Genomic DNA, 27744 nt, shown 5'->3' with positions numbered 1-27744 from the left:
CAACCAAGCCAGTGAGCCCCTCCCTATCCCCTCCCTATCATGGGTGTTAATTGGGATTGTGAGGGGAGTGGTTACGCAATACAATACCGCCTCCTTTCAGATTCCAGGTGATAGGTGAGCATCACAAGTGGGCAGGAGGGAACACCTAGATGGTGGAGCGGGAGTGGCTTCCAAGCCCGTGACTCTGAACGAGCTGCCTACCCTACCCTACCACAAAAGCCTTAAAGCCACCCTAGCTGGGACTGGACACTCAATAAATAACGGATGGATGAAAGATCCAGAAGTCGGCAGCTCCTGAGCTCACGAAAGGGGAGCAGCTGGGTGTGAGTTGAGGCAGAAAGGAGGTATTTGCGCCCTCCACAGTTTGGATCTGCTGGGTTTTTCCCCCCCTAAGTCCCCAGGTTAGGTTTTATCTTCAGCTGAAAGCAAGTGATTCAGCATCGTTTGGTAACCAACTGTTATGAAGCCTCAGCAACAGAAAGTGGCCAGAGGCAGAGTGATGCAAGTGCCGAAGACTGACAGTCCTGGGTCCCCCTTCCCCCAACACACAACTCCGCCCCTCCAGGCTCTGAGTGCTGGCCAGCCGGTGTGACTTGCTCCCAAGTACCCGGAGTCGTGGCTGCAAGGCTTCAAGCTAACCCAGACCCTCCTCGGGGCCTGGCGCGCTCCCGTTGCCATGAGGACGGGGCGGGGCAGGCCTCCGCCCTCCAGGTCCCTACGCACGCGCCCACGGTCACGGCCACGTCCCGCCGCGACAGGGGGCGGAGCGGTGCGTGAGCGGCGGGCGCGCGCAGGCTCCGCCACTGAACCCCGAGCCTCCTGTGCCGACCGGGGTCCGCGCCGGGCAGCTTGCTGAGGTGAGGGCCGGTTCCGAGCAGGGAGAGGTGTCCCCAGCCGGGGCTTGCGCCCGTTTCCCATGTCTGCTTCCAGCTCCCTGGCTTGACCTCAGGACTCTTCGCAGCCGGGGCCACCCTTTGCCTGTCGGCTGGATCCGAGGGCCTGAACACGACCTTGGGCCAGCTCTCGTTACTATGTGGGGGAACCCGCCCATCGCCTCACTCATGGCTTCAGGACGCCTCCCGGGACCGTGAGGGAAACTGAGGCAGGAGTCACGTTTAACTCCGCCCCCATTCCTGAAGCCGCGTCTCGCTGGCTGGGCTGCAAACTTTAGCGTCCCTTAAGTTACGGGAGGTGCGTGAGGGTCGAGAGCGAAGAGGAAGGGGCTGGGCTAACCAAGCGAGGCTGCGATGAGCAAGAGCTCCTGGAAGCAAGAGCTGGGCGCCGGGAGCCGGAGGCGGCAGTAACCCTTCTCCCGCTCCGGTGTTCCCTGGAGCGGCGCGGGCTTCCCGCTCTCCGCAACAGCCCAAGTTTTGCTCGCCGCGTAGGGCCCTTTAAGAGCCCAGCCCTCGACCGTGGTGCACGTGAGCCGCTCCAGGAAGCCGGCGCCGGGCACCCGGCCCTGACGCCCGCTTGCACCCTGCAGGAGGCGTCGGTCCCCCGCCTCCGACCCCGGGGAAGGTACCGAGGCCCGAGCGAGGGTACCACGGCCCCCCCCCGCGATCGGCGCTAGAGTTCTCCAGGAAGACGGGGCGGGCACAGAGCCCCAGTGAGGAGCCTTGGTGTGGCGGGGCTTGGGTGTGGCTTCTGTTTTCCCCCGGGGCGCGGAAAGGGGTGGGGGTGCCCGTGGTGGGGGGGCTCCGTGGGAGCGTTCGCTGGAAAAGGGAGAAGGCAGGGCAGGGTGTCTGGCTCGCCGGTGGCTTCCTGGGCTTGGGTCACTGTGGCTTTCTGTCCCCAGCCTGGAGCACTCGGGCCCAGCCGGCACTGGATGCCATGAATTGCTAAGAAGGGAGCCCAACCTTTCAGGTGAGCTTCCCGCAGCCCTTCCTCCTTTTCGCTTGAAATTTACCTTCGCCCCAAGAGCCTACCCCTACCTCCTCTGTCACAGCAGTTTAGAAAGAGGAAGAAGAGACAGGAGCCCCAGTTCCCTGAGGGACAGGAGTTGTGATTGAAGGTAAGTCCCCAGGCAGGTGGTGTGCTTTGGATGAAATGCTTGAGCCTGCATTTCATTCCTTTTTTTTTTTTCTTTTTAAGCAGATTGATTTATTTATTTTGGAAGTCAGAATCACACAGAGGGAGAGAGAGAGAGACCTTCCATCACTGATTGACTCCCCTGATGGCCACAATGGCCAGGGCTGCACCAGGCTTGACCAGAAGCTTCTTCCATGTTTCACATGAGGGTGCCAGGGCTCCAAACACCTGGAACATCTTCCAGTGCTCCTTCCCGGCTGTTGGTAGAGAATTAGATCCAAAGTAGAACCTGTGCCCATACGGGATGCTGACGTAGCAGGCGATGGCCTAACTGGCAATGTCACAGTGCTAGCCTGTTTGGTCCTTTCTGAAACTGGAAAGTGGGATGGTGGCCTCAGAGCCTGACTCCTCGATTTCCCCTGCCTGCCTGCCTGTGTTTTGGTCAAGGTGGCTCTGGTCAATACGTGTCGCCTGCAGCCTGTTGCATCCTGCTATATGCCTGTCGAGTTGTTCTGAGGATTCGTAAGGTGGTTGAGTATTTAGACAGTGTCTGGTGTAGAATAAGTGCTCAATGGAAGATCTGGTGTCACCATCAAAGAAATAGCAGTGAAACTAATTGGAGGCAGGAAGAATTGGTTGCAAGAAAAGGTAATGAAATGACAGGCAGGAACACAGATAGGTGAGAGAGGATGTCAGGGCACCAGAGGCTTAAACACTTACTTGAGGCTGATGCCATGGTATGGTGGGTTGGGCCTCTGCCTGCAGCTCCCAGCATCCCATATAGCGGCTGGTTCAAGTCCCTGACATGCCGCTTTCATTCTAGGTCCCTACTGTTGACCCTAAGAAAGCAGTAGAAGATAGTCCAAGGATTTGGATCCCTTCATGGGAAGCTCCTGGCTTTGGCCTGGCCCAGCCCTGGGCTTTGAGGCCTTTTGGGGAGTGAGCCAGCAGATGAAAGACACGTCTCCATCTCTCTTTCTGCCTGTCCCCACTGCTCTCTCTCTCTAACTCTGCCTTTCAAGTACAATCTTTTTTCTTTCTTTTTTAGTTAAAAAATATATTTCTTTGTAAGGGCAAATGTTACGCTTACTGGCTCCAAAGACGATTTTTTTTCCACATAAAATCTTAAAACCCAGAACCCATGGGGAGGATGTATTTCCATGGACCTAAATTTTCCTAGAGCTAAAGCTTTGCTTTTTCAACTCCAGAACTTTGTACGTGTTAGATATTAATTTAGTTGTTTTAAAATGGGATGTTTCAGAGCACAGAGATTTTCCCTCTGCTGTTTCTACTCCTGAAATGTTTGTGAACAGTCAGAGCTAAGCCAGGTAGAAGTTAGGAGCCCAACATTTCACGTGCCAGGGACCCAAGTACTTGAGCTGTCATCACTTGCTGCTTCCTGGGAGTGCACGTTACCAGGGAGCTAGAGTCAGAAGCATCCCAGGTGGCTTGGGTTCTTCCCTTGGTGTTTAAGTGGGCTGCTGGGACCTCCCCACCCCCTGCTGGACAACTGTAACCCTGTAGAGAAGAGGGCTAGTTCCTTGTGTGTCTTCCTTTCCAGCAGCCTCTGCCTCCTCCTCATTGTCTCTAGTCATTTTATGGGCTGGGAGACTGGGATGAAGCTTGGTTGTGCTGGCGGCTCAGGCCTGGGCAGCTTAGTGTTGCACTTTGTTCTGGCTGCTCAGGCTATGCTGGTTTCTTCCCTTGGTTCCAAGCGGGTGAACATGACAGGCAACAAGGAGCCCATAGGCCAGGTGTGAGGAGCCTTGGGATTTTGTTCCTCTTGGCCTCCCTGTCTAATGATAACTGTATGGATCCTGATATTGGCTTGTGCCCCATCAGCCTCAGTGAAGCTTGGTGGGGTGGGGCTGGCACTGGTGGAAAGGTAGGCTGGCTGGTATGGTGGGAGAGACCGATCAGGGGCAGGAGTATGTCCATGGCTGATTCACTCCTGTGCCCCTGAGTGACTCAGTTTCCCCAGGTGTGCCTGGGGCTGCCAGCTGACTGCTGCTTCAGGAGCTTCCCTGGCTATGATTAAGAAATAAAGAGGCTTGTGGCTTCAGTCATCCTTTATAGCTGCCTTCTAGGTCATTCTACATGTAAACACCTCTGGCTCCTCCCCCTCCTGGGTCAGGGCACCCGAGACAGGGCTCAGATTGGGCCAGAACCAGGTGGCAGGCAGGGCAGGTGGGGCACGCTAGTCAGAGCAGGCTCCCAGCTTCCTCTGGCTTCTGTCTCCTTTGCAGTTGCCTTGAGGGGCGCTGCGCTGGGGGGTCTGGCGCCATGTCGGACCTGCTGCTGTTGGGCCTGATCGGGGGCCTGACTCTGCTGCTGCTGCTGACACTGCTGGCCTTCACCACATACTCGGGGCTGCTGGCTGGGGTGACAGTGAGTGCCGGCTCACCTCCCATCCGCAACGTGACCATGGCCTACAAGTTCCACGTGGGACCCTATGCTGAGACCGGACAGCTCTTCAACCAGAGCTATAACATCTCACCCAAACTCCGCTGCATCGCCATCTACTATGACAATCCCCATGTGGTAAGCTGAGGGTTCCTGGGCCAGGGCAGTTTGGGCATTGAGGTTAGGGTGGGAAGATCTTTGAGCTGGCCTTCCCTGCAGAACCTCTCTTCTCTTGCCTGAAAGCCCCTGGCAGATTGAGCCTGGGCTGCTGCTGCTCCAGACATCATCTATCCGCTGGCCTTTGGCTCACCCAGGTCTGATTTCTCTTGATTACAGCTACACGTGGGTTTCTGAGCACAGTGGACCCTAGCACCGTGAAGTACTAGCTTCTACTGGGACTTTGTTCCCTTGACTCCACTTACCATCTCCTCCGCTCTCCGCTGTCCAGGTGGGGTTGATGTGTGCTAAGGCTAGGCCGTTTGGCTTCTACCCACTCTGGGATTTTGTCGTCTTTTGTTCCCTCACCCTCTGGCCCTGGCTGTGACAGGGCAAGCCTTTGGGTGTCAGCCATTTTGGTACCCCTGGTCCAGCGGCAGCCTCTCCTTAGCCCTCAAGCTGTCCAGTTGAGAGACAGCCAAGTGTAGCCAGATGAGCTGTTCAGAATGTCCAGGATGTTGGAGAATCAGAGCCTCCCCCAGCATGCCTGGCACCCTGTGGGCGTCTGGCTGCACCTAGTGGCTATGGTGAGTCAGGGCTTACCCATGTAGAATCTACTGTGTTTCAGGGTGGTGCTGCGCACAGCTGGAAGGGCCAACAAATCTGCCAAGGCTTTCTCAGGTCTTAGATCTGAGCCACACCAGACCAAGCATGGGGAACCCTCCTTCCCCACCTCCCTACCTCCTGTCCCCAGCTCTGACCTGCCTACCTGGAGGGTGCAGGTGAGCAAGCCCTGCAGCCTCCCCTACAATGGCTGGCTCATTGGGTGAACACACTGATTCTGCCCCTGTGCCAAGTTCCGCCATGCACCTGGTGCCCAGGAGACAGCTCAGCCCAGCCCCTTCCTTCCAGAAACTCCATGCAGTTGGCAAGTCAGCCCCCACAGAAGTGATTCTCCCATAGGACACTGGGCTCAGTGTCCTTAAAACTCTGAGAGGCTGCCTCCCAAGTCAGCCAGGGGTGGGGCGGGGCTTCAGAGAGGAGGTGGAGTCACCTGGCCTTCGCACAACAGATAGAATTTTGCTTACTACCAAAGGCCACTTGGCAGACAGTTGCAGAAACAGAGGCTAGTTATTCTAGCCCAGGCTAGAATCCTGGGCTAGTTAACAGGGGATGTGTGACTAGCAGGCATATAGTGAGTAGAGAGAGACCTAAAGGACCGTGGGGAGATGCAGCAGCTAGGGAGGGAGGGTGAGGCCCCACCTGCCCCCTTTGGTTCAGGAAGCTGGCTGGAGGACAGGCAGAGAAGGGAAGGAGATGAGGTGTGGAACCATCCATGTGATCAAGCTGCACCCAGGGGAGAGATAAATAGGCCTCATCCGAGGTTTTGCAGTCACATGTCTTGGAGATGGTGCTAACAAGAAGAGAGCGCCGGGGCCTAGGTGAGGTGGACAGGCCTCGGGCAGTGGGAGGCTCCTGGACCAGATGCCCACCTCCCATAGCAGCAGGCGGGCTGCCCCTCCTGTCTTCTCCCTTGCTCCCTTTTCTTCTACCAGACTCGTGTGAGAAGGAGGAGTCACGCAGTTACCTGTTGCCTCTTTGGCATGGCGCACCTGCCTGTTCTGGAAACCGCACTTTGCCCCTAGTGCAAGTGCCCACCTGATGTGTGATTGTATAACATTGGAGCCTCTGTGTGGTCACCTGCAGAACAGTGAAAAAATTAGAGTGCCTGCTTTGTATGTGGTCTGCTGGCAAGGATTAAGTGACTCAGGTGAGCCATTCTCTCCAGCACCTGGTCCTCAACACATGTCAGTGGCCAAGCAAAGGGTGTACTTGGGACCTAGCTCCAGCCCTTGGGCCAACAGCAAGCATTTGGCTAGCACAGGGGATGAATGAACAGGTGGAGACAGCCCCTCCATTCTGAGGTCATTCCAGAAGACACCCATGTCTGCCTTCCTGGCTAGGGCACACCTTAGTACCTGAAATGGCTCAGGGATTCTTGGGTTCCCCCATACTCCAGGAGCTAGACAGTGCATTGTCTGCCTGGTAGAGATCGTAAAAGGAAACTTTGAACCCTACATTTTAGATGCGCTTGGCTACCACAGACGGGTTGGTCAGGACTTGAGGCCTCTGGGTCCATCCTCCCGACAGTACAGAGCGAGAGGAATGCTGAGGTGCCAGTGGTAGGAGTGAAATGCTGTGGCCTCACACTTTATTTTTCATTCAACACATGTGTGATCCTCCGATCTGTACCAGGCTCTGGGCTGGGCTCTGGGGCACCCCCAGGACCAAGGCACTCTTCTCCCTCTCCTAAACCCCCAGTGTGTGGATGTCAGTAAGTGAAGCCTGGAGGAGAGAGACTCCCATCTCAGTCCTGGACATGGCTGAGGACCCACACTTGCTGCTCTTCCAGAGGCTGCCTACAGCATCAGTTCCCATGGTGGTGTTGGACTCAGGACCCAACCCGGCGGGAGCCAGAATCTGTTCCCCACAAGTGTGGGGAGGAAGCAAGGCTTGTTTGTGTCTCTGTGAGTGGGGCAGTAAGTGAGCAGCTCACAAATGCACCTGACTGTGCGTGCTGCCCACCCCCTGGAAGGTGGAGACTGAACAAGGTTTTTAGCCACACCTGCTCGTAGCCTTGGCTCTTGTCCTGAGCTGGGATGGGTATGGGGGCTCTCGTCCCTGAAAAAGGCCTAGTGAGGCCCTGGGTAGTCTGAGAGGACCCCAAGCATTCCTCTTGATCCTGGCCAGCTCTGGCCTGTGGATAGGCAGGTCCTTGTCACTGGGCTATTGTTGTTATGCCTGTGGGTTCATCCTGTCACCAGCCTGCCCTCCACCTCCTGCCCTAACCTCTCCTGCCACCTCCGCTGATGTGTTTGGGGCTTAAGCAACCTGCCTGTTGACCCCTGTGGGGAGCCTGCCAGAGGCAGGAGGGGTGTGGCCACTAGTTTGCCTGGCTGTGACTGGCTGGGATCTGCTGCCTATGTCCCTACCTGGGATTGGAGCCTGCCCTCGGCCCGGGTAGTTGGATGGTGGGGAACAGGTGGTACTTTGGGTCTGTCTTGGGGAAGCTGGACTGTCAGCAAAGCCCACCCCCTCCCGCCTTCCTCCTTGTTTCCCTGGCATGCAAGGCCCAGAGTGTGGGGGCTGAGGCTGGGAAGAATTCTGACTTAGCGTTGGGCTGCTCTCGTGTCCCCTCCCCACATGGGCCTGAGGTCAGATGGCCCACTCCAAAAGTCACATGGCCCCCGGGCAGGAGGCAGGGATTGGCATCTTCTGCAAGGGTTTAGACGTGGGGGCTGGGCTGACACCTGCTGAGGGTGCGAGGGCACCCATGGCCTCCCGTCACCCAGTGGTGACTTTCTACTAGTCGGAGTCCGGTAGAGATTGGGGCAGATGTGGTGAGGTGAGCCCCTTTGCCCATTAGAACTGCCCCTGGGAGGAAGGAGGTGGGTGGAAAGGAACAGACCCCAGGTATGCTCTTGTGAGTTTTGCATTGAGGCTCCCCTGCCTAGCAGTAGGTGACGCTGGCTGGGTCATTAGACCTCTCACTGTCTGTCTTCTTGCCTATCAGATAAGGCTGGAAGGATTCCTTGCTCAAGGCTTCTGTCTGTGGGGCCGGGGAGATGACTGGTCAGTTCTCAGCAGCCTCAGCAGCCAGCCCTCTCGAGGGCCTTGTGCTGTGGTTACTTTGTACTTTCAGGAACCTGGCCTGCCTCTGGCCTAAGTCCCAGGCCTCTGCAGGTTGCCAAGGCTGGGTAAGATGTGGTGTAGGTAAAAAAAAAAAAAAAAAAAAAAAAAAAGATGTGGTGTAGGTGCAGCACAGGGAGACGCCATTGTACAACCCGTTGCCAGCCAGGCTTGTCCCTCTATCCAAGTGGCCGTGAGTGTTGTGCTACAGCTCTGGGCCTGTGCCGCCTTGTCAGATGACCTTTGCTGAGTGGCTTGATTCTCTGGGCTTTAGGAGCAGGGTCGACAGCATTCCATCTGCACAAAACTGTGTGGAATTGGTGAGCTGGTGGTGCACAGAAAGCAGCATCTGGGACAAGGGGTGAGTGTCCTCTCAGATACAGCTGACATTAGGTTCATGCTGGGGGGTGGGGTAGAGACTTCACAAGTGGGAACTTATACAGGGCCCCAGGCCTGTCCTTTGACCCTCCCTTCCCCCAGGCCTGGCCCCCTGCCCAGGTGTCCCTGCTGGTACCTGGTCTGCTGGGCCTGTGGCTGCCAGCCACCCAGGCACATTGGACGCATGAGCCTTGGAACATTGGTCTGCAGAAGCCAGGAGGGAACATGAGGTCTAGTGTTCAGCCTCTGGCATCTGGTAGCTTCCCTGCCCCGCCTCAAGCCCCAATGCACATGAAGGGCACTGCCTCTGCTTCCACCATCACCTTGGGGAGCTCCAGCTTGGGTAGACTGATGTGGGTGGGGCACCAGGGCAGTCCTGTCGGTTGCACGGTTTGTGGGCTTTGGATTGGACATTTCTGCTGAACCCAGTGGTGGGTTTGGGTTGGGCAACCTGGTATCGTTTCTTTCTTCTGGATCCTGGCAGAGGTCAGTCTAGTCCAGCTCCCAGACTCAAAAAGCTCTTAGCTAGAAAGGAGCCCCAGGTGATAGGATGCCAGGGGTAGCCTCACACTCTCAACAAGTATCAGCCCAGCCCCCATGCCTAAACCCTTGAAGAAGACACCAATCCCTGACTCCTCCCCAGGGGCCATCTGACCTCTGGAGGGGGTAGGAGGGCTTCAGGCCCATGTGGGGAAGGGACAGGAGAGCGGCCCAACACTAAGTCAGAACTCTTACCAGCCTCCAGCTGGAGGAAGCAAGGATCCCCTGCCATGGTGGAGAGGGGCAGCCAAAAGGAGATGGGACTCCTGGGAGGTATGTGAGGAAGAGAGAGGGCCCAGGAACTCCCTGCCCGAGCCATCCCCCAATACCACAAGTGAAGACCCTTCCTGCCCTGGGTATAGGGCAGTCTGCAAGGGCCCTAAGCAAAGACTACCACCTGCTGAGCAGCCCAGGCCAAGCCCAGGTGGGCATTTGACTCAGGCACCAGCAAAGATAAAGTGGGCTAGGTCCTAGAATAACCCAGGGAATGAGTAGCAAGGCTGTCTACTAGCTGGGGATGGTGGCCCCAGCCTCCCAGGAAAGCCCAGTCCTGCTTCCAGCTCTAGGGCAATGACCTCCCGAGGATTTCAAGGACACACCCCATGACTGGGCCCCTAGCTATCCCAGCCTGTTCCCTTTCCTCCCTGTATCAGACGTTGTTCAAGGTACCTACACCTGAGACAAGAGCTGACTTGGCCATAACTAGCACAGGCAGGGAAGCACAGTGGGGAGGAGGGCTGTGACCAGACCTGCTGCCACTATGCTCAAAGGATAGGTCGCCCAGGATTTGTCCTTGAGCACCAGCAAAGGGCTGGACCAAGCTAGGACCCAGTGCACCTCTCTAGGACTCTGGGTCCTCCCGAGTCCCAGCTGTGGGGAGACCTGGGCTGCCTGCTTGGAACGCAAGGCTGGGCCCACTGTCCCTTCCCAAAAGGCCTCACGCAGCCCAGCCCATGAGGCCAAGTGGAGGGAGAGGAAGGGTACTCCTGTGGCAGGTTTCATGTGTGTGTGCACATGCACTTGTGTATACTGTTGCTGAGTATATACTAAGGACCTTCTGTGTGCGCAGGGCCCCTGACCCTTCTGCCTCAAAGCCTGATGTAACATGAGGAGAGTCAGGCAATCCGTGGGCACAGCACAGCACAGACCTACCCCCTCCTGGGTATTTATGACCAGAGAGGAGGGGAATGCCTGGCTTGGAGAACAGGAGGCTTTGGGGAGGAGGAGGCTTGAGGCAAGTGTCCCAGAGCGGGCAGGAGCTTCCTAGGCAGAAGGGGTTCTGGAATAGGGTGAAGAAGGACACTGCAGGCCAAGGAAGTCGCTGACGCAAAGGCAGGAAGCATGGGAGGACGTGGCATGTTTTGGGAGCTGCAAATAGTTCCATGTGGGTGTGGGTGGGGGTGTGACAGGTGAGGAGGCTGGCAAGGCGGGCTGGGCTACATCCTGGCTCCGTCCCCGCCTCGGCCATCTACGTGGCATGGCTGAGGCGGGGGTGCCTGTACATCTGGGCTCTGGGGTTGAAGAAAGGGGGGTTTTAGTGAGCGAGGAGGTAGACGAATCAGGGCAGGGTTGTGTGGTCATGCTCAGACTGCTTGATGTGATAGGCTTGGGAGTTGGAGTCATCTGGGAGGTGCTGAGCAGCTGAGCTGGGTAATCACGTGTCCCAGTGCTTCTGGGGGACACTTTGGGTGCTGATCCGGCAGGCCCCATGAAGGCTGCTGAAATGGTTCAAGAAAGCCCCTTGGACCCACACCCAGGCAGCCCAGTGGCCTGTCACCCATTGCTTCATCAGACCTATAATTCTTTAGTGTAACACAGGTTATCAGAGACAGCAGCCGGACTTTGTGGCAGGCGCTGGCCCTTGGCCTGTTAACAGGTGGTCTTGCCAGAACCCCCTGCCTATCTGGTGGTGCCAGTAGTCTTAGAGTATGAAAGGGGCAGTTGCACCATCTAGAGTCTAGAGGTGGTACTGCAGCCATCTCTTCTCTGGGTAGGATAGGGCAGGGCTACAGCTCGGAGAAGCAATTGTTGCAAGGTAGACTTGGAGTGAATAATAAAGCTTACTGTAGACTCTGGAGGTTGGGGTGGGGAGAGAGTCACTGAGCCACCCTGAAACACTCCCCAAGAGTGCCTGCCAGCTTGTGGGATGGGCACGGAGGACAGGCACTCTAGGCCCGGTGATGGACTGTTGGAACTACATCACAACTGCTAATGACCAGCCATTGTTGTGGAGCACTAGCTGAACTTGTAAACCTGGGCTAAGGATCTCCTCTAAGGTGACAGTTCTAGAACTAGATCTCAAGGAATGAGGCACCCAGGAACCTAAGGGGTTAATCCATGACCTCACCCTGGCCTGCCTCTCTCCAACGATGTCCCTCTGGCATATTGCCTGCCACCAAAGCTCCACACCAGCCTTGATACCCTGAGAATCAAGAGGGCAGCAAGGAGACAAAATCCACAAGAACTAGAGGTGACCCCTGGTAAGCACAGGACCAATGGTGCAGGTCCTGGGTTCAGGAGCGTTCCAGCAGGGCCCTGGCCTAAGAGCTGGTACAGACTTCACAGCCAGAAAGCTGGTGTGGCACACAGATAGCAGAGGGTGAGACTGCTGAGGGAGGTGCCCTAGCACTGGACCTCAGAAGCCTCAGGTTGGTCCTAGGACGTGTTTGGGGTTCACCCAGGGACCCCATCTGAGGGAAGCTGGCCCTCTGAGGCTTAGCCAGGAGGAAGGGATTCGGGAAGTGGGGAGGTTGGAGAGGTCTTCTTGGGGCCCTGGTGACAGCAGGTGACCCTTGTGTAGAGCTGGGAGGAGGACCCCTCATAGAATGACATCAGCAAGCCAGAGTCCTCTAGTATCCCATGGTAGAGACCTGGTATCTCGTTCAGCATAAGAGTGCACACATGCAGGCACACACACACATACCAGGGGCATGATCCTTGAAGGTCTAGGGTCCTTTCCTGGTTCCCTTGCCCCAGTTGGGCTCTCTTACCTATCAACATTTTTCTACCAGTGAGGCCTGCTCTCCTGCAGGAGATTGGGGGGTCATGAGATGGCTGGGCTGGGCTGGCTCAGGATTGGCCAGTCCGGAGGTCTGCTGGTGCCTCTGGGGGTGGGGAGCCCAAGGGTTACCCCAGGAGGCACTGGAGCTTCCTTGTTGGGCACTGATGGGCTGCGCAGAGGGTAATATTTCAGAGGTCCCTTGCATCCTGCCCTTCCCTGTGCCTCTGGAGAGCTAAGAGCAAGCTAGGACTCCAGAATAGGGGGGAGAGCATTTGGGGATGGAAGGACTTCCAACAGCGGGGTGTGCCAGGAGAGCCATGGACAGCTTGCAGCAAGAAAGTCACCGGCTCCATCCTGGCCTGGTGGGCACAGACCCAAGAGGGAGGGCCACAGACATTGGCCCAACTCTGACACCGCCTCTGTTCTTCCCGCCCCAGGTGCCATCTGAGAAGTGCCGCTGTGCAGTGGGTAGCATCCTGAGCGAAGGTGAGGAATCGCCTTCTCCCGAGCTCATCCACCTCTACCAGAAGTTGGGCTTCAAGCTGTTCTCCTTCCCGGCTCCCAGCCACGTGGTGACGGCCATCTTCCCCTATACCACTGCCCTGTCTATCTGGCTGGCTGCCCGTCGTGTCCATCCTGCCTTGGATGCCTACATCAAGGTGAGGCACAGGCCTGTGGGGTGTGGGGAGAGCAGTCAGCTCCCAGGGGGCACTACCGGGATGGAAGGAAGGGGTCAGGGCCTGGGGAAAGAAGCACTGTGTTGCTCTTACAGAACAGGTGTCTGTGGAACCAGGAAGATTGGCAGAGCCTCGCTGGCATCTTTTGTAGATGCTGATAATCTTGTAGGGGAGGCTAATGTGTCTCCCAAGCACTTAGCTTATTCAGAAACCTGGTTTGGTCTGTTTGCTCCTGGTTTTGGCCAGAGACACCCTTCATGTTCATTCCATACGCTGAGCTCAGATGAATGGACAGACTCTGCTGGACTTACACACCTGTTCCCTGGGGAGGACCTGCTGCAGGCCCTGTCCTCTTCTCTGCATGACCTGATCATAAGCTATGGCAGCAGCCCAGCCTGCCTGCAGGAAGGATGGGGAGGGGCCAGCCACCACGAAGTGTGACCAAGTTCCCTGGTATAAATGTTTTATAGATGTGGATACCAGGAAAGTGGTTACTGTTCATTCATTTAACTGGTATTGATTGAGGGTCTGTGTGCCAGATGCTGTGCTGCATGGGCTGTGTGATGCTCATGCAAGGAATAAGCGTGTACAGGGAACTGAGAAGAGTGGTAGCAAGTGTCAGTTGGAAACAGGAAGCTTGCCAGGAAAGGATGGGGTGAGGAGGAGTGTCCCCACTCAGGCTAGGTAACCAGGGCAGCATTTGGAGGGGTGGTCGGAGGGTCCTGGGTAGAGCAGGGGGAGGAGCGCAGGTTTGGTCCCAGTGTGGTAGGGAGTCACTGCAGGTACAGGAATGCTCCGGAGCTGGGTCAGTACCAGAGGGGCCTTCCTGTCCCCAGGCACAGGGGCCGGTGGAAGTACCTGTGAGGTTGTTGTGAATCGCAGCATGAGTGGTGTAATTTGGCCTGTGCCAGTGGCCATGGCGGTGCAGACAAGGGCTGAGGCCTGTTTATTTCAGGCTAGAACAGGTAGGCTTTGCTTGGCATGGCAGCTGGCAAGGGGAGGCTGCCAAAGCAATCACAAAAGGGCTCTGATTCCAGCCCAGGCAGCCGGGAGGGCACACAGTGGAAGGTAGGCACAGCATTTGGAAGATTGTGGGAGTACCTGATCTGTGCCAATGAGATGGGTTGAGAGGCAGCCAAGTTGGGCGGGGCTGGGGCCGGCAGAGGTACTGGTGAGCCCAGAGTTCAGGGAACACTGGGGTCGTGTGTGTGTTTGGGGCCATTACCCTGCTGATGGCTCAGAACTGGGAGGTTACTCTGTGGCTCCTAGCCTTTGTGGGGCCAGTAGGCAGGGGATAGCAAGGACCATGCTGAGGGTGTGCCCAGTGCTTCTGGGCCAGGGAGCGAGACAAGCTTGGTGGACTCGGGACTTTGTCCTTTGGGACAGGGACAAGGTGTTGGTGATGGAGTGGGTACTCACAGGTCCCAGGGTCAGAGGTGCAAGAGTTTCTGTAGAATGAATGAGTGGAGCCCTCGATCATGTGCTGCAGGTGGCCTTGCTAGTCTGGTAAGCATGGAGGAATGAGGATGAGGGCGGGAAGGGATGCACCAGTGGCCCAGACCACTCGGGGCTTCCTGCTTTCCCCTCAGGGATGGGCCCAGGAGTGCTAGCTGTAGTCCTGCCCATGCCCTCAGTCTCGGGGCTCATCTGGAAGAGTTGGTCAGGTTCTGGGGCTCAAAGCAGGGTGCGCAGGCCTGTGGTGTGGTGGTGAAGCAGCACAGCCACCACAACCTTTTCCTGGCTTCAGGGGTTTATTTTTAGACACCTTTGTCCAAATCTCCTGGCCCCTGACAGCTTCACAAGTTGCCTGGTTTTGACGTCACCTCTTTGATGAAAACCCTTCCCCCTCTCCCTCTCCCTCCCTTGGGAGCTGTGCTCTGGGCTGCGTTCTCCCAGGGCAGGCACAGGGCCAGGGGGACTTCTCACCTGGGAGCCAGGGCTGTTGGGCATGAGGGGAGTGAAGTCTCCCTGATGAGGAAGGGTCTGGCCCTGTGCCCCAGCCACAGCTCCCCACGAGACAGAGTGGCCAGAAGGGAGGCAGTGCCGCTAGAGCATGACACTCCCCTCCTGCTCCTGCCACCTCCCCTTGCTGCCCTAGGGTTAGTTAGAGGGAGGCTCCTAACGAGCCTCTGGGTGCTCCTTACTCTGCCAGTGCACACACCCTCCCTTTTCTCACTGGATCTGGGCAGCTGTGAAGGCTCTTCAAATGGAATGACAGCCGCCGTCAGCATTCTGTTTGAGGAGGTGGCGGGGAGAGGGAAGGAGGGCTGGCCGGCTCACCTGCCTGCCTAAGGACTGTCAAACAGGCAGGCAGGGCTGCCTGGGACTCAGGGAGCTTGGGGTGGAGGTCAGGGGCAGCCACTTCTCTCCTGACAGGTGCAGATGTACCTGAGCTGAGTGGGGGCAGCACTGGTCTCAGGGGACAAGGGACCCAATGGTTGCTGTGAGAAGCCCCTCCCCTAACTAGGGAAGCATTTGTCAGGATGTCCCTTAGGGAGTCTGGAAGAGAAGGTGAGATCCCAGCTTCGTGGCCCGTGGCCCGAGTGGCAGCCTCCCCCATTCTCGCAGCCTGAGCCACCGCAGCTGGAAACCTGCCACCCTCCTCAGAAGCTTCTTACTTCCCCCCCCCCACCCCAGGCCAGCCACACTGAGATGTGTGCCTGAGGGTCGCCGGGTACTGTGTGCCCCATCGCTCCATAAGAGGAGGTAACCCAGCTGGATCTCGGGAGGTGGCCTGCAGGGCGGATAGTTGTGAAGGGAGTATCTTTGGCAGCTGCTGGAGGGCACTCAGCTTGCCTGAAATCGTTAGTGTTTGGAAGGGACAGGGCCCAGCTGTGAGCCTGGAGCTACGGCCAAGCCTCCAGGCTCACTGTGACGTGGAAACCAGGCTGAGTGAATATCCAGGGAGGATCCCGGGCACTTGGAGCAGATCAGGACTGAGTGATGGACGGGCTGGCCTAGGAGCCCCATGCCATGTCACGTGTGTGTGTGTGTGTGTGTGTGTGTGTGTGTGTATGAGATCCCTAGCACAGGATTTGCCTCGTGTCTGTCTGTAGCATTTGAGGGGTCAGGGAGGAGAGGGAGGGCAGTCACCCAGAGTGTATGACAGGCCTAGCCTGACTTCCAGAATCTTCTATGTAAACCCCAACCCATTGTTCTCAGAAGAGGGTTCTTGTCCAGTGATTCCAGCTTCTCCAGGTGGAGAGAGACATGAGCTGCTGTGCACGCAGTGTTGCTGACTGGCTGGCTGGCTGGCTGGGCAGTGCAGGCCTCAGAGTTCAGACATGGGCTTCCCCAGAATTGAGGAGGAGGAATGGGTAATGGGGTGGCTGTAGTGTGCCCAAGGAGGTACTTGGGAAAGGTAGTTAGCTGGGCTCGGCCTCCCAGGGACATCAAAAGGACGGGTACCCCAGACCCCCAGACCGCAGTCCCCTTGCCTCCCTGCCCACTGGCGGGGGCTGGAACACTGGGGCTGGTAGTTTGGGGTGGGGCTGCTTGTAGACCTTCATCTGCTCCAGCAGGGGGCGTCCTGGACCTGGACTTTTACAGAGCAGGCTTTTTTGCAGCTTTGGGTGGGGGAAAGAGCTTGTGAGGCTCTGCTGGAAGGCTCTGTAGTAGCAGACCAGAGGACTACAGGGCCGTGGGGTGCTGTGTGGGTGGGGCCGAGAGGCACCAGGGTTGCCTCTTGTGCTACCCCCAGGAAAAGCAGCTGGTTCTTGGGGAGCAGAGCAATTGGAGGTGTCTCTAGCACAGAGATAACTGACCCCCCATTAGAGGGTGAGAGCATGGTAGAGCTGGGGACAGCCAGCTGGAGGCATAGCGTGGAGACCTATGGAAACGGCTGTTCCCTCAGAGGTGCGACCTTGAGGGGGGGGTGTATGTGTGTCCTCTTAGCCTGTCTCCGGGTCCCTGAGAGAGTCCCTGGCTGGGCCTGAGTCCATGCTGGAACCAGGACATCAGTGGCTCAGCCAACGTGAGAGGGATCCAGGCTTTATTTGGATAAAGGAGGTCTTCTTGGAGCCTCAACCCAGTCCCTTGTTCAGCAATCGTCTACTAAGCTCTATCGCGGTGGAAACCAGCGAGGTGGCAGTCACAGGGTCCCAGGCAAGGCCAGCACCCCCCACCCCCAGTGCTCTATAGATGGTGAGCTGGAGGCCTGGGGAGGCCAGGTGAGCCAAGGTCAAGGGATGGGGCAATGACAGTCTAGATTGGGTCCCTGGATTGAGGTGTGTCCCTCAGTGCCTTCTGCCATCTGTTCCTGGCATGTGTGGAGCTGGAACCAAAAGGCTGAAGACTCCGTGAGTTTGGGATACACTTGCGACGGAGCCTGGCGTGTCAGCACTGTGTCAGCACACACCTGACCCTCAGTCTCCAGCCCAGATATTTGGAGTCGGGCATAGCTGCTGGCCTGGGAGATGCTGTGGGAGCCAGAGGCAAAGGACAAGAAGGATCTGACTGCCCATGTGCCTGGCAGGCATTCATTAAGTGTGGCCTTGGCAGCTGCTCCGGGCATAGGAAGCAGCTGCTGCAGGTGCGTGCAGATTGGGTCTCATGTCCTCACTCATTCCCAGGTTTCCTTGCTGGGTCTGCAGGGCTGGCTCACCTGCTGGGGCCACCACCTGCTCGGGAATCAGTTCTGGTATTGGGAGGGCACCCTTAGCCCCCAGTACCATTTTCTCACTCATCTTCTCCACCTGGGCCAGGGAAGGTGGAGAGAAATATAGTCCCTGGGGAAGGCAGAGCAGCTTCCATGAGTGGGGGTGTGTGGGTGGAGCCTAGAAGAATGGGCAGTGGTTTCTGGGAAGAAAGGCTGCTCAGGCAGAGGTATGGGCATCGGTGAGGCCGGCGTGCAGGGAAGGGGAAAGAGAGGTTAGGTTCGTGACCTCTGTAGGCACCAGGAGCCACTGGCGCTGTCCCAGCAGATGAGCCACAGTGGCATCCAGCCGGGGCCAGTGAGCTGGACTCTTGGGACTTCAGCCCAGCTCTTAGCTGAAAGTGGTAGTCACGAGGAGACTCTCCTCCGTGCCAGGCCTTCCCTAGCTCCCCTCAAGGACCCATGGGAATCCACACCTCTCTCCTCTGCCCACCTGGCCCCTGGCCCCTGGCCCCTGCTCCTCAACCCCTCTTGGCTTCATTCGCGCCTCCTCCTTCCCTTTCCCTCCTCCCCCTGGATGGAAAGCACAAAGCCAGCCTTTGCTGGGGCGGCGTGGGAGCCTCCACTCTTAAAATACCAGCTCTCACCGGAGCTTGGCAGCCCTGCAGGCCCCTGGGGACTGAGGCGTGTCTAGTGCCACGAGGTGGAGCCATTGCCATTTCCTTCTCCAGGAAGACGGGACTGGCCTCCCAAACTAGAAGACTTGGGATTCAGGGCTGGGAATTAGGGAGAGAGTCTAGGGAGGGAGCAGCTGTGCCCTTCAGCAGAGCGCTCAGATGAGGAGAGGCAGCTGTCTGCTTGTGGGGAGGAGAGCCGAGGCCTCCAGCCGGAAATGTCTTCCTTAGGAGCTAGCGCTGTGCTGCTAGGAGATGAAAAATTGAGCCCTCCCCTCCCTTGACTCTCTGTCTCCTCTCCCCTCTGACCTGCCCACCTGTCCTTCCCCTCTGACTCTTCCGGCTCCATATACATCACACAGCCTTCCTGCTGCTGGATAATAAGTCTGCAGCTCAACTGTGTGGGAACCGGGCAGGACTCAAGGTCCCTGACTGCAGCAGCTGCAGAGAGTTGCTGGGTCCTGGAGGGGACACTCTGGAGCCCATGGATTGGGAAGGTAGCACCTGGGACCCTGCCAGTGCTTGTCCCCCACTCAACACAGCCCTTTGGTTCTGCCCCACGAGGTCCTGAGAAGGCCAAAGCAGGGCTGAGCTGACTTATCTCTTGGCCTGAGCCCTGGAGAAGAAGGCTTGGCAAGAATGTAGCATGTGGACTTTCCTGGTCGATCCAGGCAGCTGGCAGCTTGAAGGCCTGTGCCTGTGTGCCTGCGTAGTGGAAATCAGCTTTGTCCCACTTCCCCACCACACCCACCCTGGTGTTCACTGCATAGGAAACCAGGGCCGGGTAGCACCAGGGAGATGAGCAGAGGTGTAAATTGTGTGGCGGGCTGCCGGCTCAGAGGTGAAAATGAAAAGTCTTCAGGCAGTGGCAGCAGCAGGAACAGCAGACTGGGGTGCCAGGCACAGCACCCCGCCTCCCTTCCCTCTCCCTCACACCTCCCCACTTCTGCAGTCCTCCCCAGGCCTCTGTGCAGGCCTGGTCCTGCCTGTCCGCCTGGCTTCTCTGCCATCCTCTGCCATTCAAGGTTGGCACTGCCCCAAGAGGACCCTATCTCTTGCTTCTGGGTTGTTTGCTAATTGGCCCACTGGGGCATAAAACAGCAGGTTGTGGTGAGTTCCAGCGAGCTCCTGGTGGTCAAGCAGGGCTTGTTCTGGTTTTCGAAGCCTGTAATTGTCTTCCCTGGAAGCAGTAGTGCTTTTATCCTTTCCTTCCAGCTCCCTCCTTCTTTTGAAAACACTTGTTCTAATCCTTTCGTTTCACAGCTGGGGTAATTGAGGCCCAGCGGGAGCTAGCCATAATCAGGCCCAGGCTCCCGGGTCCTGCCCTGACACCCTTCCTGCACCTACCTCTCCACCAGGCCTGTCTCTCCCTGTCTCCTGGCGTGTCTTATTCTCAGAGCCTTGTGAGCTCCTGCTATGAGGGGAGAGAGGTGGGTCCTCCTTGCTGGCATGGCACGCCCTCTTCCCCCCATCCCAGCAGCCCAGTGTCAGGTTGAGGTTGTTGGCCAGAAGCTATCCGGAGGCCTGGCAGGGGATGGGAGGGAAGCTGAGGAAAGTTCTCAGGGCAGAGTAATAACAAGGTTACAATCTAGTAGCGCAGCGCAGCTCCCTGTGGCTCCCCTCAGCCTTCGCACATGACTGAGGAGCCTGGGGAGCCTGAGCCCCCCCCAACAGGGACTGCTGTGTGAAGGCGGGCACTCATTGTTGGCGTTGTAATTAAAGATGAGCATGCATCGCTTCACCCAATGAAGAGACCAGCCTGGAGGCAGCAGCTGCTGGCCAGTTGTGTGGCCCCCTGGCTGCCCAGCCTGGCATGGAGTGATGGGTAGAATAGGGCCCCTGATTCCAGTGAGGCAGGAAGGGAGGGACCGTGAGGGATGGGGAAGTCAGTCAGGCCAACCTCACCTGGAAAGTGTGCTATCTCCACCTCGTCCCACTCCCATGGCCACCTCCTTGTGGACATTTGTGGCCACGATGCTCTCAGCAGACCCAGCCCCTGAGTAGCCTGGGAGTGGGATCTGCCACCAGTCTTCTCCAGCCTGGACCTGGCGTCTCTGTGCTTCATCTGCTTTCCATTCTGACCGAAGCCACACAAAAGCCTGAGCTCCCTCTTCCCCCTCCCATAGTTCAGAAGGACCTGGTGGCCCCTAGAGGCAGTCAGCTGGTGTTCCCTGGTCTGCAAACCCTTCCTGGGCAGGTGAACCTGTGTCAGTGCAGGGTGGGGCAGCGAAGATCTAGAAATCCCTGTGAGATGGATAGTCTCCAGGCGCCCTTCTTGTTTCTAATTATGGAAGGCCTTTCCTCCCAGCTGGACCTGGAGCTCCTCATGGCCCCTTACAGAATTCACTGCCTTCTTCCTGTTAGCTGGCAAGGACCACCAGGTATCTGCATTGCTTCCACCTAGGAGAAGCGCCCACAGTTGCTTTGAGTCTGTGCCTGGGAGGGAGTGAACTGTTCTGGGCGGTGGGCTTGCCAGATGGCCCAATGGTTCCCCTGGCCCAGCAACAATTCCCATACCTTTAGCTCCCTGGCATGTGGAAGGGGGTATGCCTGGGGCTGCATGGACCCCAGGCCCATGTAGATTCTTTCACCCAGCGTTCCTAGCCTGGTGTGCTATTGAGATGCTGTCCTTGGCTCTTGGCAGTCTGCTCTCCAAGGGCTCCCTGGGGCTAGCTGAAGGGAGAAACAGTTGGCCTCGCTGTCCTCCAATGATTTTCCAATATTCACCAGTTCATCAACATGCTGCTTGGGCCATGGCGCCTACTGTTCAGTGAGGCCCCGAGAGCCAGCCCGGGGCCACTCTGCCCTCCCTTGGAGGCTGTGCCTGGCCAGGTGGGAAAGGTCCTGTCCTGCCGGGAGACAGTGCAAATGCTTAGCCTGTTCCTTTCTCTCCAACTCCTGCCCCCACCAGACTTGTGCTTGCTAAACTGGCTGAGCATGGAGGGGCAAGGGTTCTTCCAGGACTGGCTATGGGCACGACTCTAAGCCCCTTCTTCCTGCCCCAGAGTTTGAATTTTGACAGGACCCAGCATGTGTTACAATGGTTTGAGATTGAGCACTTGATGGGATTTTAGGTAGCTCTGAGCTAGAACCCTCAGGCAGCAGGGGGGGTGGGACAGGCAGGGTTCAGGTCTCAGGCAGTCTCTGCAGTGACCTGAGGACAGGTGTAGGCAGCTGGTGACCCCTTACTCCCCCTACCCAGTGTGGGTGCAGTGAGAAGGGTGGGATGGGCAGGGAAGGAAAGGTTGTGTAGCCAGGCTATACTTTTCTTTCCATCCTCTTGTCTTCCCCCATTCCTCTGTTCTCCCCGATGGCTTTGAGATGAAGGCGACGGCAAGGATGGAGGATGCTGTTTCCATGGCAACGGGGCTGTCCATAGCCAGGCAACTTCAGAGCCCGGCTCTCCGGAGGAGGCAGATGCGCAGAGCAGCCGCAGAGCTGCCGCCTGCCTGCCAACAAGGGGGCTGGCGGAGCAGGTGGCACCGGGTGGCTGCCTCGTGCTGCCCACCCTGCTGCCCAGCCTGGCAGAGAGGGAGGAGAGAGAGAGCACTGCCCCTCCCCATCCTCCCTGCAGCTGTCCAGCTGCTTGAGAAGGAAAGCCAGGGAGATGACCTGAGAGGGTTGGTAGGGCATGGGATAGGATACTCTCATTGTTCCCAGACTCCGGGAGCACCCCTAAGCTGTCTGCAATTCCCAGGAAGACAGTCACTTGGGCACTGTTTGCCCTGGGTCCTCTGCTTGCCCAGCATGTGGGGGCACTGGTGAAAGCCATGCCCTAACCACATCTGGGGACAGACACCTCTCTGGTCTTCAGTCATCAGTGAAGGAGCTACGCTCCTCCTTTAGGGAGCCTTGCTGATCCGGGCCCAAGTTGCCAGGTGGGGCTCAAAGTCAACAGATGCCCGTCATGAGCGCTGGTACTGGAAGGGACCCCAAAGTCTAGTGGCCCCTCCTTTCTGGCCTAGTGGGTGAGGGCAGGGGAGGAGGGTAGTATGTTGGGGGGTGGAGGCACACAGGTATGTTTTGGGATGGGAGGGCTGGATGTGTGGACTCACCAGGTGGAGGAGATAGAGAACAGACAGGTTGGCCAAAGACATCAGAGCCAAACTATTAAAAATCATGACTTTGCTTCCCTGACCATGGAAGCCTGGGGCTGGGGCGTTCCGCTCTGCTGCTGAGCACACAGAGGTTTATCATGAGAAGCTTTGCCCCATCACCCACAGCGTTCAAGGCCGAGCTGCTGCCAGACCCATGCTGTCCACCCTTCACGTGGCCGACACGCACCTGCCCACCCTGCTCCCTGCTGCCTGAGGTCCCGGCTGCCCAGACCTTTCCTACTCGCTCCTACCTTTTGTCCTCCATGTGCCCACTACCTCCTCTTTCCTTGCTTTAATTGGAGGAGACTCCTTAGCCCCCAGGGTTGGCCTAGCCAGCGACACGAAAGTCCTGGAGTGGCGTCTCCCCGCCAGGCGCTAAGTCCCTCATTACTGCTAAGTGGAAGGCTCATTCCGGAGCTCATGGCGAGAGCCAGCAGCGCTATAAATAGCCGTGTTGTGAAGGTTGGCAAGCGAGCGGCGGCCGGGCAGGGCCTCACAGTCGTCTTGGTGGGTAATTGTGGTTCAGCACAGGCCAGGGGGATGAGCTCCAGAGCGAGAGATACCTGACCCCTGTCCTCATCATTCCTGCCTGCCGCTCATTGTTCTGCATGCTGGTGGGTGGGGCATAGTCGGTGTGCAACAGAGAGACTATAATACCCTGAAAGCACTCGCCTCCAGGCGCAGGTGCCCCAGCTGAGCTGCCACCCTGCAGTCTAACGTCTGCCTCCATTCCTTCAACCAGCACCCTGGCCCTGCGTGGGAGACGGTGTGGGTATAGTCTCAAAGGCTGACATGGCCTTGAACCAGCAGGGCAGCAGGAGTGGAAGGGGTATTGCGAGCTTGGAACCTGTGTGTGGGTTGCATGGCTCACACGTCTGCAAGGGCCGGGCCACTGGCCTCACCTACTGTCTGCTCTCTCTGGGTCGGCACTTGTGTAGGGATGGGGGTCAAAGTCTCCTGATGCACTGACATGGTTTTGGGTCCCTGTCTGACATGGTTTTGGCATGGTTTGGCAGGTTTTGGGTCCCATGGTTTGTCTGACATGGTTTTGGGTCCCTGTCTGAGATTGGTCCAGGGGTGCTAAGCTGCTTGTCTTTGTGAGACCAGTGCCTTTTAGAACCATGTGTTGGTCCCAAACATACACTTAGGATTAGCAGGCTCCTGAAGTTTCCTAGCACCTGACCTGGGGGGGAGGGAGTTGTCCTCTTGGACCTGGAACCACTGACCTGGAGTGCAGGTCCCTGTTCCATGTGTGTGCCTCCTCAGAAAAGATGACAGTGGGAAGCGGAGCCAGCCCTGTGAACAGGAACAGCCCAGAGACATTTCCTGGGGCCACCCAGGACCAAGTGAGTGAGGGGCTCCTCGAGGCTCACCCTGCTTTTTGTCCTTCTTTGTCTAGGAGCGGAAGTTGTGTGCCCACCCTCGGTTAGAGATCTATCAGCAAGACCAGATCCATTTCATGTGCCCGCTGGCACGACAGGGAGACTTCTATGTGCCTGAGGTTAAGGAGACAGAACGGAAAAGCCGGGGGCTGGTGGAGTCCAGCGATGCCCAGGTGGATGGCACAGGTAGGAAGATGAGGGATGAGTTGGCCTCTGCTTGGAGGGACATGACTGAGGCAGCTCCTCCCTATCTGGGTTGGCACTGTGGATGCCAGACTGTACTTGGCAAAGGAGGGGTGCCTATACTCCCACCCCCGGGCGCATGTTATGACATGTGGATCCACATGATGGATGTGAATTCACACACGTTACCCTCAGCAACTCAGATACACAGACCCTGCACAGATTCCCTCTGGGAGCAACAAGAGTACCCTTGGAAACAGTCCCACTGACAACTACGGGGAGGAGGTGGCAGGGGAGGGAGGCCAAGGCTGCTCAGAAGTAGAGTCAGGGAGAGAGATGGGTAAAGAAGGGTGCAAGGGGATTCTCCTGCCTCCAATGTAGGATCCTGCCCCAGGCTGTCCACCTTCTCTGCTTCTTCCCTGCTTCTTCCCTGCCAAAGACCAAGCCAGGAACAGGCAGTGGGAGCCACAAGGACAGCCTCCTGCCCCTCTGCCTGAAGCCAGCCCATACCTACCTACATCCATAATGCCTCAGACCCAGGCCCACAGTCTGCTGATTTGCTGTCAGCCCCCACCTCGCCATCTGATCTCTCATGATCTGGACTGTCCCCAGTGCAGATGTCTGGGAGTGGAGAGGGACTGTCCCTCACCCCCCCTTTTTTTTAGCAGGCGATCTACCCATTCAGTCCTCAACAGCCAAGGTCACCCTAGAGAGACATGTGTTGGCAGGGGTGAGGTGGAGGGGAGCTGTGCAAGTACTGGGAGACAGTCTCTATTCCCTAGGGGCCTGTGTCCAACACAGTTAACTTCATCTGCCACTTAATTACCTCCATGGGGTACTGCTCCCTTCTGCCCAGCAGTGCCTCTACTGTGGGCATGGAACGTGGCACAAGGTTAGCAGGCCCAGGCAACCCCCAGGGCAAGAAGGGGCAGCACCTTGACCTTCCTGCTACTGCCCTCTTCTGCTTGCCTCGTCCCCTCCCCCCAGCCTGGCGCACCCACCCAGTTTCCTTCCCTCCCAAACACTGGCTGCCAGGGACATTGAAGGACCGCTTTGCACCCAGTGCAGCTGGCTGCAGCCACAGCTCCCCTACTTCCCCTCACCCCCAGATCCTCAGTCTGTCCTCCTTCCCCCTCTGCTAGGATGCTAGGCTGCCCACCCACTCCCTGGTTGGGGGCCAGGGGGTCTACCCACTTCTGACAAGGCCTGGCACTACACCCAGGGTGGACTTGGGGTATCCGCCCACCAGGTGCACGCCCCTTCCTTACACAGCAGCATGTGTGGGGTGTGTGTGTGTACACGTGCACGTGGAGGGTACCCAGCTATCTGAGGCTCAGGCTGGCCCTGCCTGCCCCCCTGCTGGGGCCATGGCTTGGGCGGAGAGGTGAAAGGGGGTGATTAACTGCCTCACGCCTGTTATTACATTGATGTATTATTTAGCTCCAGAGAGGCGATGAATATTTGATCTTGGCACTGGCTGTGGGCAGGGTGGAAGGGAGGGCCTGAGGGAAAGGTGGCGGCTTCACAGCCCCTGCCCCAGCAGTCATGGGGATTTGGGAGGCTTCCCTGCGTTTCCTGCCTCCTGGGACACAGGCCCAGGGCCCAGGGGCCTCCTCTCATTAGACCAGGGTGGACTAGAGGGACGGCCCCTCCCTGCTCCTGTCCCCAGGGGCTGGCATCCCAGGATGGTAAGCCCTGGCCTGCAGGAGGCTCTTCTGGACTTCTTTCTCTGGTTACCACTAGCCCAGAAGCTGGGAGGGAGGAGGCAGTCTTCCAAGAAGCAGGCAGGCCCCATCCTAGCCTGTGGTCTCAGGAGAGTCATTGGTAAGGGGCAGGGGTGCAGATCAAACTGGCACTCTCATGGAGCTGAGAAGAAGCCGGTCCCTTCCCTTGTGCTGCTCAGACCTGTGGCCTCTGGGTCCCTGGGTCATCATTCAAGGACCTAGGGAGGGGCTTCAGGGCTGCCTGCGGTCAGATGGAACCTCGCCTGGCCAGAGGCTCAGCCCCGCGCTGCTTCCTCCTCTGCATGGTACATGCCTTCTGCCTTCCTCCTTCCTCCCAAGGGCCCAGAACAAGCAGGACCAACCCCCACCCCGGCCAACATCTGGGCACTTGCAGGCCTCCTCTCTGTTCTGCCAGTGGAACCTAGAGGACATCTTCTGGGGTAGCACACCCCAAGTCCCCCGCCCCTAACCCAGGCCCCAGCTGAGGTTCAAGGAAAGCTCCAGACAGAACCTAAAGACCAAGCAGACTCCAGCTGCGCCTGGCTCGGGAGTCAGACGCCAGGGTAGGGGGGCAGGGGAGCGGTGAGGAAGGGGAGGACATTCAACAGTTGCCCTCTCCCTCCCCCCGCCACCAGCCCCATGAGGATGAATGCATGCACCCTCTATCTGGTCCGGCTGCCTGCACCCTTAGGCCCTGGTTGGGCGTCTCTCATTGCACGGCAAGTGAAGTGGCCACTGGCTTAGAGGTTGTAGGAAGGGTAGTTCGAAGAGGTAAACGGGTGGGGTCCACGCAGTCCGCCCGGAGGATTCAACCCGGCGGGGTGAGGGTGTGAAACCGTTAAGAGGAAGGGTAGTTCAAGGAGTAGGCCAGGGGAATCTGGGAGCTTCCGCCACCAGCAGGTGCTCCCATGACCTCTTGGCACCAGTGCTGGGTGGGCGGGGCAGGTAAAGGCTCTTGGTTCAGCTGGTGCTTGCCACCCTCCTTCCTGAGGCAGCTCAGTGTTTCTTGGGACGTGTCCCTCCTGCTTGAGGCTCAGTTCCCTTCTCAGGCAGGGGGGCTCAGGGTGGGCCAGAGGTAGGGCCAACCACCCTTTCACATGCAGCTGCTCCCCACAGTAGTCTACATGGGAGAAGAGGGCTGGAGAACGGGCTGGTTTTCCAGTCCTCGAGCCCGGCAGTCAGTGCTCTGTAACTGGCTTCAGTCAGGACTCTTCCCTGCCTGAAAGGAGGGGTGAAGGGGACACCACTCGGGTCTCTTTGTGCTCCCTCAGCTCCTCACCTCCGGCAGTGGCCCTTAATGGGTGTGGAGGGAGGGCAGCAGGCTTTGTGGGAGTGCAGGGAGCTGGGGCTAATTCGGGGAAGAGAGGAGGAGTATGCGCAGCCAGCTGCTCTCCTTTCTCCTTTCCTGCTTCCCCCCTCTCCCCCTCTCCCTGGGCCCTATCAGGACTGCACCAGACAGACCAGGGGGGTGGGGCAGAACCGAGGGCAGAGGCCGGAGGGCAGCAGTGACAGGAACCTCCTGAGGCAGGAAGGCTGTATTATTCATGAACAGACTGTGTAGGCCAAGCTGGTGGCTGGACCCCACCTTCTACAAGAGGTGGGGGGCTCCTGGCTAAGCTGTGCTCCCCTTTCCCTGCTGCAGGAGCAGACACGATGAGTGACACGAGTTCTGTAAGCCTGGAGGTGCAGCCCAGCAGCCGCGAGGCTTCCACCGTGTTGCCCGGGGCCCGCAGCAGCCACAGTGGTGGTGGTGTCTGGGATGACGGCGGCGACACCCGCAGTGAGCACAGCTACAGCGAGTCAGGTGCCAGTGGCTCATCCTTTGAGGAGCTGGATCTGGAAGGCGAGGGGGCTTTGGGGGAGCCTCGGCTGGACCCGGAGGTGAAGCCTGTGGGGGCCACGTCCGGAACCCAGTACCCCTGAGAAGGGCCAAGAGCAACCTGCAGGCTGCACCCTCCCTAGGTGTGGTTGCCAAAGAACTGAACAGGCTCTCCAGCCAGCACTGGGGGTGCCTGGGGGAACTGATACCCCACAACCCTAGGTTTCTAGCTAAGCCTTCTCCTCATTGCCTTCTCTGGTTCGCTAGGGCCAGAGGAGCCAGGGACTATTAGCAGCACCAACCCCTGGGGCTGTTGCCCCTGTTACCTTTTTTCAAGACTCATCATTGGAGCTTCCAGAACCCAGAATAAAACAAATGACTTTCTCGTTTCACCTGGA

General features: G+C 57.9%; 1 protein-coding gene across 3 annotated transcripts; it reads left to right on the top strand.

The window, feature by feature from the left end:
* Positions 1-734: 734 nt before the first annotated feature.
* On the top strand, positions 735-27744 carry TEX264 (testis expressed 264, ER-phagy receptor). Of its 3 annotated transcripts, none has more exons than XM_012925935.2 (6): positions 735-857; positions 1796-1863; positions 4275-4569; positions 12634-12855; positions 23638-23806; positions 27170-27744. In XM_012925935.2, the coding sequence occupies exons 3-6, from the start codon at positions 4312-4314 to the stop codon at positions 27448-27450; spliced, it is 930 nt and encodes a 309-aa protein (XP_012781389.2). In that variant the 5' UTR covers positions 735-857; positions 1796-1863; positions 4275-4311; the 3' UTR covers positions 27451-27744. The 3 variants fall into 3 exon arrangements, with proteins under 3 accessions (XP_012781389.2, XP_058534592.1, XP_058534591.1); XM_058678609.1 differs by lacking the exon at positions 735-857 and adding an exon at positions 1462-1538; XM_058678608.1 differs by lacking the exon at positions 735-857 and adding an exon at positions 1562-1606.

Source organism: Ochotona princeps, chromosome 21 (genome assembly GCF_030435755.1).
Source record: "Ochotona princeps isolate mOchPri1 chromosome 21, mOchPri1.hap1, whole genome shotgun sequence".
NCBI lineage: Eukaryota > Metazoa > Chordata > Mammalia > Lagomorpha > Ochotonidae > Ochotona > Ochotona princeps.
The sequence above is the reverse complement of the archived record's forward strand: the minus strand, read 5'-3'. Positions and strand labels throughout refer to the sequence as shown.